Source organism: Epinephelus lanceolatus, chromosome 21 (assembly GCF_041903045.1).
Source record: "Epinephelus lanceolatus isolate andai-2023 chromosome 21, ASM4190304v1, whole genome shotgun sequence".
NCBI classification, from domain to species: domain Eukaryota; kingdom Metazoa; phylum Chordata; class Actinopteri; order Perciformes; family Serranidae; genus Epinephelus; species Epinephelus lanceolatus.
The window spans coordinates 1,565,718-1,579,120 of NC_135754.1; the positions used below are offsets into that span (position 1 = coordinate 1,565,718).

Here is a 13,403-nt window from a genome sequence, read left to right on the forward strand (position 1 = left end):
CTGTGAGCTTTTCGTCTCTACCAAAAACATCAGGGGCCAGATGCATAAACGATGTGTATGCAAAAAAAACAAACGTGTGTACGTCTTTTTTCACACATTAACTGGTTTTTATAAAGACAGAATGTGCGATGAGAAGGAGCACACCTCACACATTTTTCAGAGGAGGTGTACACACGGTTTCAGCTGAGACAGCTGCAGGTGAGATGATAAGGACAAGATTAAATATTAGTTAAGAGACAGAAAATGTTTTTAGATTGTTTTTTATTTTTGCAATGTACACTGCATTGTGAAAAATATCAACCAAAGGCACGTTTATAAAGTTATTTTTAAATTATTTATAAGTGATAGATTTCATAATTATTTATTCACAATCCCCCACCCCCCCTTAGTGATCATTTAATGTTCTCCTGTGAAAACTTTGCAAAGTCAGTTTGAACATGAGCACAATGAATGAATCACTGATCATCCTCCAGACATTTAACAATCATAATGATCAAGATTTTACCACAGTGATGGTTTGCAGAAATGTGATGAATTAGTGGTGCAGACACTACAAATCACCACAACTGTGCATAATGACAGCTGCTCTGGCACCATCTGAGAACCTCACCGATGTGACACAGTTGGAGACATTTCTCTTTCTGTACCATATGAGTGGTGGAGGGGCGCAACTATTGATATGCAAACGGTGGCTTAAGGGCGTTTCTACATCCATTTATGGCTCACTGTGGGTGTGGAAATGAGACAGAATCAGGTGTGTGCATGGCTTTATAAATCTGATGAAAAAGATACAACCAGTAATAGTCATACATCTACATAGAGTTTTGTGCATCTGGCCCCAAGTTGGTGAGTCTCTGTGGGTTTCTGGGTGAAAAACATACAGGTAAGTTTATGCTCAGGTATAAACCTGATTTGCTTAACCAATCAGATACATGGACCATGCCAAAAATGAGTTTGTTGGTGTTGGTGTTGTTTGTTTTCAGCATGTACATACAGAGCTGTGTCATCAGCATATGTTGACTAATGAGCAGACTAATATACAATCTGAACAAAACAGGTCCAGTATTGGTCCTTCAGGAACACCAGTGTTATAACATACTTTAATGGTTTCATTGTGTTGGGATGACTTTTTTCTACTTCCTTTCACCTAACATTCTGAAAAATTATTTCAGGCCACTGTTGGACAAAAGCCAAACACACACAGAAGGATATGGAACTCACCTTAAGTGTTTCCACCCACATGTAGTTGGTGCTGTCCACAGAAATGAAAATGGGCTGTTTCCCAGGAGACCGACAGCGACACAGAAAAAGGGCAGAGCCATAAAAAGACTTCCTAACAGCCACCAGGCTGAGGGAGGCCTCAGAGAACATCCTCTCCCATTCAGCCTGGTGAGAAGAGGAAGATAATATCAGCAAAAAAACGCGAACAGCTCGCTCTCACATATTCAGTGTGGTGGTAGCATCTCAGCATATGACATAATGTTATCGTTTCATATTCCTTGGCTTTACTGCACGTCATTGATCAGCTTCTTCTCCGGAGCCTTTGTGCTCCACTGTCTCGCAGGTTCCCTCGTTTCCCAGCTATGCTTGAATGGTGTGTCATGGTAACTGCCTCATGCCTCCTACTACTACTACTGATATTATCAGTCATACTTCTACCAATACTATACATATATGATTATTATTGTCACATACAGATACTATCATATTCTATCACATACTTACAACATATGCTACCACAATTACTGTTATTATTATTATCATAATAGTATTACTAAAGTTAATGTTATTGCAGCTATTGTCATTACTGTCTGCCCTGCATCGCTTTCTGGCTCTATCTCTCTTGGTCTCTCTCTGTGTCTGGCTCTCTTTATGTATCAGTTTGTCATATGTTAATCTGTTCTGTGCGACATCTATTGCATGTCTGTCCGTCCTGGAAGAGGAAATTCCTCCTCAGTTGTTCTTCATGACATTTCTACAATTTTTTTTTTTTCACCCGTTAAAGGTTTTTTGTGGAGTTTTTCCTTATCCGCTGTGAGGGTCCAAAGGACAGAAGGATGTCGTATGCTGTAAAGCCTTCTGAGGCAAACTGTGATTTGTGATATTGGGCTTTATAAATAAAATTGAATTGACTATAACGTCATATTAAAGAAATACTTCAACTACAAAATGACCATCTGAATATCACTACTCACTGCATGTTACTTTGAATTCATGAAGGAAGCTTTGTTTTTTTCGCATGCCTCAATACGAACGGAGAATCTAAAAGAGGTGAACAGTCTTTATGAAGTGAAGTACACAGGGACCGTGTTTCACAACAGCACGCCGAGGACGGCTATGAGCTGAAACGCGTCCGTTTATCTGCTGCTGTGCAGTTTATTAAATTAAAAGTGTTACAATTGTAAGTGAGTGCTGTCAGGTTTTGTACTTTTCACAACAGCAAAACCACACCAATCAGCCAAAAACGTTAAAAACACTGGTCAGTGAAGTGAATAACATTGATGACTTCATTACAATGCAATGTTCTGCTGGGAAACCTTAGGTCCTGGCATTTATGTCACTGGATGGATGCCACTTGAATGCCCATGACTTCACACCCACCCAAACACTGCTGCAGACCAAGTATCCCTCCTCATGGCTCTGACCTGTCAAGGCATGGACAAAGGACCTGTCCTGTGGTGTCTGGCACTGGGGTATTGGCAGCAGATCCTTTGAGTCCTATGAGTTGTGAGGTGGGGTACCAGCACATCCCATGGATGCTCGATCAAATTGGGTTCTGGGGAACTGGAGGCCAGGTCAATGCCTAAGCTTTTTGTCATGTTCCTGCAGTAGTTTTGCAGTGTGGCATGATGCATTATTCCCTGGAGTGGCCACCGCCATCAGGAGGTGCTGTTGCCATGAGGGGGTGCACTGGGTCTGCAAAAGTTTTTAGGTGTTTGTAGCACATCAAGTGGCATCCACATGAAGGTTAGAGTCCAAGGTCTCCCAGAAGAACATTGCATTGTAACAAGAGGATCAATGTTATTCACTTCACCTGCCAGTGATTTTGTTTGGCTGAAGAGTGTATTTCAAAACATCCAGTCTCAATAATTCATTCAGTACTTCAAAAGGCATGCATTTTTGGTAAACCATTAAAAAACACAGTTGAGTAGGATGCCTGAACGGTCACGTGGGTTTGAACTCTGCTCAGGCGGAGTTCATTTGCACGTGCATGCACAGGCACACTCAGGGCACGCTACTCATAGGCGGAAAGGTTTTAAATAACATTTTTAGTGTAAATGCATATGTTTAGGAAGTTCGGAGCATATGACCGGATAAATTAGACTTGGATTACACTGTAGGAGGTGTGTGAGAGTTTGAAAACGGATGTTTTGATATAGTCAGGGGTTAAAGCAAGAAAAAATTTTGTGCCTGAAATGTGGAGCACGTAAGATTTGTGTGCGTGAAATCTGAAATCTTTTCCGGAGCGGGGGGCTTGGTGTTGCGGTCACAAAATGAAGAAATAGAAATGTATGTGTTGCAAAGGAACGTGTTTATTATCAAAACAAACAAAAAGATTATAGCTTTAGTAGTTACTTCTCAGATTAAACTTTTATAGCATAATGAGTTTATAAATAAAGATTAAACTTTCAGTGGTTACCAGACTTTTTGACTTATAGCTCCTACGTCTCTTTTTTGCCTTGGTGCTATTTATTTTTAGAAGCTAAATCATTTAGGCTGTTTGCAAAATTGTATCGCGCTTGATGTGAATTAAACAGGCAGTTACGTCGAAATTTCCCCTCTGGGCAAGCATGTCATCATTGAAATGGATCATATAATGCTGTGGTGGTGACTTTAAAACTTCAGCATAGAGGATTTTTATTGCAACTTTCGTTTCTGTCTGGTTTCTGTTACCTTACCTTCAAAATTACAGCTGGCTTACCGGAGCCTCTCCCGCTCAGTCTGTGCTCTGTGTCTCAATGTGACATTAGCCTCGCGTCACCAGGCTCTTCACGTAAGGCGAAGAGCCTGGTTTCCATTCACTCTGAATTTTGTCTGGATTCTGGTTCCGGTCTAGAAAGTGGATCCGGAATTCACCAAATTCACCAAAGTAAAAGTGTTCACCAAAGTAAAACTTTAAATTCTAGCGCACCATCGTCTCGTCGCATCCTCTTTCACCGTTTTGACAGGTGTAACATTATCAGGCAGCGATGCTGGTGATGCCATATTGTTGTTGTTGTTGTGGTTGTTGTTGTTGTTGTGGTTGATACAGCATGCTACATGGCGAGCATCACGCAGTTTTCCTCTCTCTTCTGCCCCCACCACCCCAAACTTTATCGAAAAAATGCATTTACAAACTACAGGTATAATGTACAAAACTAGGATCAAGTGCCTATTAAATAAAACAGACAACTGAAATAGACAATAACTTGTAATACAATTAAATAAAATAAAAGAAAAAGGTTAACTTAATGGCTTGGGGCTTTTATTCTTTAAATTAAAAAGTTTCACCGCATTTTTATTAGCTTGGTGCTTTCATTTTGACGGAAAGGCGCATCCATCGAATTCCGGATCCTCTCTCTCTCGCCCTGGTTCCGGTTGCTTACCAAAACGGCCACTAATTGACCCCAGACTAATGTGACATGATGTGAAAGCATGCACAGGCGTCAGTGTCGATTGGATATCACTTGTGCCGTGTAACCAATCAGAGGGGGCTGTAGGCGGGACATTGTTACAAAGCCCAGTGCAGTGGGGACTGCAGGCAGGGAGGGAGACGGCTGTAAAATACATTTATTTGATCGGTTATTGATGAAAAAATGTCCGATGCCGATTAGGGCTGACCCAAAAAATTCGAAGCTTCGAAGCTTCGTTCGAAGGCACGGGATTTGATTGTGAAAAAAAAAAAAAATTCGAAGCTTCACTTTTTTTTCCATTTTTTGGGGGGAGGCCTTAAACGCAACACTAACCCCCACCAGTGCAAGAGCTGCAGACATGTCCAAGAGGTCATCAGATGTGTGGTTGCACTTTAAAATATGCCCCGACAACCCCCAGAAAGCGGAGTGCCAGATTTGCCAAAAGCAATTGGCATATCACAACTTAATAACAAATTTGGGAAATCACTTGAAAAACGTAAGTAGTAATTAAAAAAGAAAAAATCTCCGACAAGGAAAAAGAAAGCCCGACGCACAATGGAGACCTGCTATTATCCTGCTTGAACACAGACGACTAAATTCTTTCAACAATGTGACTCAAAATAATGATAAAATAGATTTTGTTGATGTAAAATATGCATTTTCCAGTTCCACTGTTAGATCAGCTCGGGGTCGGAGGGCGTCTCACAAATCAATGTACAATGTTTCACAAATCCAGGGTTAGTGTATCACACATATTATTATATATTTATGTGTAGGCTATCTGTATACAGTATGAAAAATAAATAAAAATAACAGCATGTCACTGTAACTAACTAACTAACTTTATGTTCTGTATTTCTTTGTTTTGGGACCCTGAACACTGGCTGCACTGACCCTTGGAGCAATGCTGTTATGCTGTCAAATATGTTCACATATTTGTGAAACATTGTACATTGATTTGTGAGACGCCCTCCGACCCCGAGCCGATCTAACAGTAATTTCTTATGTTTCTTATGCATTTCTCTTCTTTTTAGCTGTTTTATAATTAGCCGCTAGCCATTAGCTTAATGCTAATTTAAAAGAAGGCTAATCCGAACCGAGCCGATCTCATTAGAAGGCTAATCCGAACTGAGCCGATCTCGTTAATGTTTGCCGCTTGTCAGGTTAATGTTTTAATACTTCATTCAGCATACAGCTGAAGAGAAAACTTTCAATTTATTATTTTTATTTCTCTCCTCAAACTCTCCAACGTTACAACCATTTCCTCAAACTTCCAGCCACAACCATGGCTACAACCAATCAGGATTTGTGACTGCCATAAAGCCAATCATAATGCGTGACGTCATCAGTTAGCGCGGGGCCCCAGACAAATCTGGCAGCCCGGACTTACACCTGACAGAAACTTCGCCACGCTGGAAATAGAACTTTAACCCCTGTATAGTTTTACTGTTGTTTAACGCATTCCCAATGACTTCAAATCCTGAAGAATGTGCACATTTTTGGATTCTCCGTTCACCATGGAGGTGAGAGAAAGAAAAACTTTTCTTCATGAATTCAACTGAGCACACGGTGAGTAATTGATACAAATGATACAAATGGTCATTTTGTGGGAGAAGTACTGCATTAGCCAAAAATATTTCTTTGAGCTTCCAGCTTCAGGGGGGTTAAAATCATACAGATTGTCAGAATGATACTTCTCTCTGTGAGAGGGTCCCATCTATATGTCTAAAAGATGCACTAAAAGTAGTGTTTAGAAGGGTAAAAAATCATTAAGTGATTTAGACACTATCTCCACTGACCTGTGTGAGCAGTCCTTGCTGGCTGCTGGCGCTCTGAGCCGTACTGCAGAGGAAAGCAACGGTTTCCCCCAGAGTCTCCCCCTTCAATAGGGTGTGGAGGAGGACAAACCCCCCTTCTTTGGCACCGGAAGCCAGATTTGCCAATAGCAGTCCAGGGTCTGTCTTTAGAGGGCCCCAGGCGTGGTTACAAACCACTAGGTCTGCCCCTCCTACTACACCTCCAGGGGCCGGGCCCATCAGTGGGTCCCACTGAGCTGAGGTGACCGCCAGCTCCTCAAGGGTGGCCTGGTGGGGGGTCAGAAGGTCCAGATTGGTTGCCGTGGCAATGTAGTCCACACGCAGCATTGGCTGGATGTTGAGAAGAGATACCATGCGAGAGAAGAGCTGACCATCATTGGAGAAAGCCTGGTAGGGGTCAGACAGATGAAGAGGGTTGAAGAGCATATATATTGTATTTCAGTCATTCTGCGTCTGTATGAAATTTGCCCTTTTTAAAAAAAAAAAAAAAAAAAAATCTAGTTTTCAATATTACCTCCAGCACTTTGATCTTGCCGGGCATGCTGTTTTCTATGGTGATGTCCACGCAGTGTCTGAGGGCTGGGTTGTCTAGCAAGCCCTGCAGCAGGCTGTCCTGTAGCAGACACACCTTCTCCTTATCCACAGTCTGTTCTAGCTCTGAGCGAAGGTTTCCATTCAGCTCCAGGCCACAGAGCAGGGCCAGCAGCCGCACCAGGCTGGGCTCAGAAGGCTCGGGGCTGGGAAGAGGGCCGTCTGACTCCCCTTGTAGCCCGGGGATGCTGAGCTTGACACCGTGAGGAGCCAACTTCCGCTGCAGTCTGTTGATTAAACCTGGATTGAGAGAGCCGGACAAAGTCTTAAAGGACATGTGGAGGCAGATGATACAAAAGAGGAAAATGGGCTGATAATATCAACCATTGATTTTAAGATTTTATTGAATGGAAAGAAATAACATTTGACTGCTGTCTTTATGTACAAAATAGAGATTGCTTTTTTGCCTTATAGAAGTTGTAACACAGAGATGTTCAATATAAGTATCAAACATTGCAATAAGAAGACAGTAAGTTATAGTAATGAAAATGCTAATGACAAACATAATAACTTTCAAAACATCATTTGGCTACAAACTGTCATACACTCACAGATATGTTTATGTACTTAAAAAAAAATAACAGTTAAGGGTGTGCATTTAATTTTCATTTTAACTACCTTAAAATGTGATCCAAAATTATATCTGTCAACTAAAGAGATGACAAAAAGTGATACAGCCACAAAGAGAGGTTTACCTTTACAGAGCCTCAGCTGCTCTGCAAGTTTTCCATTGGCTGTAAGGCACTCTGTGTCCACATAGGGAACAAACACAAACTCCTCCAGGGTGGGGGGACTCTGCTGCTGCTGTCTGCGGGGAGCAACAGTTGCGTGCAGTCCGCAGATCTGGACTCCACCAGCAATAATGTTGTCAAGGCAGCGGTTTACGTGGACATCAATGGCTATAGGATTGAAAGAGAAACGTTCACTGTGGTACACACTTACAGAACCCTAACCCTACAGAATATAAGCATGTTTCTAATCAGATACTACATAACTAAATCTGTACAAAACAGGGAGAAATGTACAGTCAGGCCCATAATTATTTGGACAATGATACAGTTGTCGTCATTTTGGCTCTGTACACCACCACAATGGGTTTTAAATGAAACAATGAATACCTGCTTAAAGTGCAGACTCTCAGCTTTCATTTAAGGCTTTTTTCAAAAATGTAGTATGAACCGTGTAGGAATGACAACCATTTCTTCACATAGTCCCCCAACTTTAAGGGCTCATAAGTATTTGGACAAACTAACATAATCATCAATTAAACAGTCAGTTTTAATACTTGGTTGCAAATCCTTTACAGTCAGTGATTGCCTGAAGTGTTGGACACATAGGCATCATCAGATGCTGGGTTTCTTCCCTGGTGATGCTCTGCCAGCCCTTTACTGCAGCCGTCTGCACTTCCTGCTTGTGTTTTGGGTGTTTTGCCCTCAGTTTTGGCTTCAGCAAGAGAAACGCATGCTCAATTGGGTTCAGGTCAGATGATATGACTTGACCATTGCAGAACATTCCACTTCTTTGCCTTAAAAATGTCTTTGGTTGCTTTTGCAATATGCTTCAGGTCAATGTCCATCTGCACTGTGAAGCATCGTCCAATGAGTTTTGAAGCATTTGGTTGAGTCTGAGCAGATAATGGTGCCCCAAACACTTCAGTTTTCATCCTGCTGCTCTTGTAAGCAAGACAAGACTTCACTAGAATAAATACAGAGAGTTTATCACAAGATGCAAACCACTGGTTAGCCTTAAAAATGGAAGGCCAGATTAGAGTTTGTCAAAAACCATCTAAAAAGCCTGTACAGTTGTGGAACAGCATACTATGGACAGATAAAACAAAGATCAACTACCAGAATGATGGGAAGACAAGAGAAGGAAGAAGGGAAGGAACTGCTCATGATCCAAAGCACACCACCTCATCAGTGAAGCATGGTGGAAGTACTGTTATGTCATGGCCATGTATGGCTGCCAGTGGAACTGGTTCTCTTGTATTTATTGATGATGTGACTGCTTACAAGAGCAGCAGGATGAAAGCTGAAGTGTTTGGGGCTACATCATCTGCTCAGATTCAACCAAATGCTTCAAAACTCATTGGACAATGCTTCACAGTGCAGTTGGACAATGACCTGAAGCATATTGCAAAAGCAACCAAAGACATTTTTAAGGCAAAGAAGTGGAATGTTCTGCAATGGTCAAGTCATATCATCTGACCTGAATCCAATTGAGCATGCGTTTCTCTTGCTGAAGCCAAAACTGAGGGCAAAACACCCAAAACACAAGCAGGAAGTGCAGACGGCTGCAGTAAAGGGCTGGCAGAGCATCACCAGGGAAGAAACCCAGCATCTGATGATGCCTATGTGTCCAACACTTCAGGCAGTCATTGACTGTAAAGGATTTGCAACCAAGTATTAAAACTGACTGTTTAATTGATGATTATGTTAGTTTGTCCAAATACTTATGAGCCCTTAAAGTTGGGGGACTGTGTGAAGAAATGCTTGTCATTCCTACATGGTTCATACTACATTTTTGAAAAAAGCCTTAAATGAAAGCTGAGAGTCTGCACTTTAAGCAGGTATTCATTGTTTCATTTAAAACCCATTGTGGTGGTGTACAGAGCCAAAATGATGACAACTGTATCATTGTCCAAATAATTATGGACCTGACTGTATATTTTTTAATGACACTGGGTAGTTTCTATCTACTGGGGATATACCAATATATTAGCCAAACATCTGTATCAACCGAAATTCACCTTCTTGACTGCCACTGACCCATCACAAGTGGCCAGTGTTTTTCCATGGATGTATTAAGAGGCCTGGCAGAGCCCTGTTCATTCCTATGAAGGCTGCTCAGTGGTGCATGAAGCCAAAAAAAAAGCTCTATTTCCGTGATATCAAATTACCCGGATGATCCACACTGCTTCCGCATCATTGGGCCCATAAAGCAAGGGCACTAGAGACTTACAGCCGCTGAGCATGGCCTAGTGCAACTGAGCGGCCAACTTCCACAACTTCTGGTTAACTTCAATGGGGATAAAATAACTGTGGCCCTTTAAGACTTTTGAAACGTTATCAAACCGAGTGGGATAAATCTTGATAGTGGAACGAGTCATTCTGCGGCGCTGTGAAGCTCAAAAGAAATGTATCTACTGATTTAAAGACGTCTCTTTCCCAATGCAAGTCAAGGGGAAAAAGACTTTTTGGGCCCCATGCAAAAACTTTGGCCCAGCACACTTCCTGGGGGACTGTGTTTTTCTGTTGTGTCACATCAATTTTTTCCAGAGTAAAAAGCTGGGCTTGTTAACTGATGGCATTCCATTATCCTGGGAATAGTAGAAAACCTGTTTGAGTGAAAAATAAATTTTCCCTTAGGACAGCAATGGGACGAAAGGATGCAAACTGATGTAAACTCACAATTGATGCTTCAGGGCATGCACCGTATTGTTTCCATGATGATGTTACATTGTGAACAATAAGCCTGCATTGACATCAGCAGGAGGAGAGCTATTTAATTTTAGCAGTGGTCGAATCTAACTGCTGACGGAGGTTGCATTGAGTTACATTATGATGCATTCAAGTTCCTCTCTGTAAATATTAGTGTTGATCGAGGGTTAATTATAACGTCTTCATGATGTAATCTTTTAAAAAATAAATGTTGGTGAGAACCTTGACTAAATACAGCTGTTTGAAGGAGAAATTTGTTGATCTCTTCACAGCAATATAAAGCGGATACTAGAGAGGGAATTATGATATATTATGTATAGTGTAGTAAAAAAGTTGTTTTAAGAAAATGCATTACTTTAAAAGAAGGTTATGACAAAGATTGCTGCCTAGACCTGTCATGTCTGTCTTCATATGATTTAATTTGTTCTCATTCAAAGGTAGTGTAACAAAGGACTGTGTGACTTAAAAACAGTTCAGTTACGTAGATTTTCTTGTTTCTTTGGCACAGAAGGGAGAATAAATAATAACAAAAACAAAACAAACAGCAACCACAAAAAGTGATATCAGCCAAATTGTTATTTTAAACATCATATCCACACAAAATTTAACAATTGGTGCATGACTGCTGTCTACATAGAGAAACTATTTGGTACAGCGGACAGATGTACCAGAAAAGATAACCTGGAAATAATGCGTGGGTGCATTCACATGCAGATACACATCATAGAAAATCAATGTTGAACAGAATGATAACACACCTTGCTTTCCATCAGTGTATCTGCAGACCTTCTCCAGATGGACAGTTGGATCAACACACACTGAGCGGATCCTGGTGGGCAAACGCAGACTACGACCCGACAGCCCAACCACAATCATTTGCAGCATGGTGTCCAGAAAGGTCACCCAGTTTCCTGTCCACTGCAGTTTCCCGCTGTCTCCTGGAGGAAGCCAATCAAATAGAGATAAGTCATCAGTAACAACACAGTGTTACTTAGGTCTGGGGGATGTGATAAAAAAATATCAACACAGTGCAGAGGCAATCTGCTGTCTTTTAACTACTACTACTACCATTTTTAAAAATACAATGATGGATAGGCAACACACACACACACACACACACACACACACACACACACACACCACTAGTACCTGCATTGTTGGACTCCAAGATGCCTTGGAAGGTCTTTCCATAGTCATAGCCGCGCAGCCGCAGCTCTTTGTAGATATCATGTGCTGTGAGGTTCATTTTGGGGTCACCATCATTGCTGGCAGCCTGCTGACTTATCTGACTGTGGAATGAATCGAGGGCTGCATCCTCTAGCAAGCTGACCTTGCCTGAAAATCACATGTGGAACAAGAGCAGAAGTCAGCAAATTTTTAGACATTTTCAATGGAACTGCTGCATGCTGCTTCTCTAACTGAACAAAACCTAGTTAGTTATTTTCCATGGAAAGGTCATAATGTGATCCACACCAGGATAAGACTCATACCTGTAATCTGTATACAAATAATACATGCTTCACTAATTTTTAAGGCAGGGCTAAAGAATGCACTGTACAATGTAGAAAAAATACCTCAAAGTAGGATTAAAATAAAGACTGGATCATAAAGCATGGTCAGGGTATCCATAAATGAAAGTCAGATACTAATAATACCTGCCCTCAGTTCAAAAAAGACTGATATAGTCTGGGATGTTGAGGCATCAATGACACCCTTGCACAGATAATCAAATGGATAATGTTGGAATTAATCAGGGATATAAAACGCCATCACTTCATCATTTTATCCAATTAGAGATTTGTGTGAAATTTTGTCATAAGCAGTGTATTAATTCTTAAGTCATGGCAAAAAACATGTTTTGTGAGGTCACACTGACCTTTGAACTTTGGCCACCAAAATTTAATCAGTTCATCCTCAAGTCCCTGTGGACGTTTGTGCCAAATCTGAAGAAATTCCCTGAGGCGTTCTTAAGATTTTGCGTTCACAAGAATGGAACTGACAGACAGACAGACAGAGATAGACAGATGGACAGACAACCCGAAAACATAATCGGATGTACAGAGACTACATACCACTGACAGCCAGGTTTCCATTCTCTGAAACCTCAAACTTGTTGGTGGCAGGCATGAGATGCACCTTCAGCTGGACAAGGCCTGAGAGGACCAGAAAGGTAAAGATAGAAGACAGACAGAGAGGCAATCAGAGGCTCATCACTTCTTTGCAATCAAGACCTCCAACCTCCCCGTGCTCACACCTCTGCTGTGGTCTGCTCTTACCGGTCTTTGGCAGGATGGTGGCCCTGTGGATGGTGACATCCTCAAAGATTACAGGGGTGCTTTCCATGACAACCCCTAGACTTTTCACCAGGGTACGCCAAGCCAGTACCAAGTAACCCGTCGCTGGGTAGAGGACACGCCCATCAATGCAGTGTCCAATCAGGTAGTAGTCTATAGACTCTGGGTTAATGTCTGTTGTTGGTCAAAGAAGAGTTGGATACAGAGACCATCAAGTGGCAAATGAGAAAGCCCTTGAGTATTAGAACAAAAAATGGAAGATGCAGAACTGTTTTTTTTTTTTTTTAAATGTGGATGTGCATTTCTTACCAATATTATAGATGACAGCAGAATTCGCTCCTCCTGAGCCACTGGAAAAATCCTCTACCTTAGGGACATCCCAGGTCTGAGCATGGTCCCACTGCACCAAGGGGGAGATCAGAGGGGTACCAACTGGCACAGGGTACTTCACTGGGCAGAGGCTGTTACCATCCATGTTGATGCTACATTGCATTAAAAAGAATTCTAAAATCAGCAATCTGAAAATGTTTTCAGGAGTGCTCAAAGAGGGGAAGAGGACGGGAGGTTTTACTGCAAAGCCCATCCAGAACAACAGGTACCCCAAACTCCACTTATGCACCAAATGTTACTAAATGTTGAAGCAGTGAG

General features: G+C 41.6%; 1 protein-coding gene across 2 annotated transcripts in view; it reads right to left on the bottom strand.

Moving 5' to 3' along the window:
- The window catches only part of fasn (fatty acid synthase), a 104,967-nt gene that overhangs the window by 34,557 nt on the left and 57,007 nt on the right, over positions 1-13,403 (bottom strand). For both annotated transcript variants that reach the window (XM_033612145.2, XM_078163409.1), the window contains 9 exons: positions 13,065-13,237; positions 12,738-12,929; positions 12,534-12,614; positions 11,611-11,796; positions 11,220-11,399; positions 7,717-7,920; positions 6,945-7,261; positions 6,413-6,817; positions 1,222-1,386 (listed from right to left, as the gene is read on the bottom strand). In XM_033612145.2, the coding sequence (XP_033468036.2) occupies positions 1,222-1,386; positions 6,413-6,817; positions 6,945-7,261; positions 7,717-7,920; positions 11,220-11,399; positions 11,611-11,796; positions 12,534-12,614; positions 12,738-12,929; positions 13,065-13,237 (1,903 nt within the window). The remainder of the gene's footprint in view (positions 1-1,221; positions 1,387-6,412; positions 6,818-6,944; positions 7,262-7,716; positions 7,921-11,219; positions 11,400-11,610; positions 11,797-12,533; positions 12,615-12,737; positions 12,930-13,064; positions 13,238-13,403) is intronic.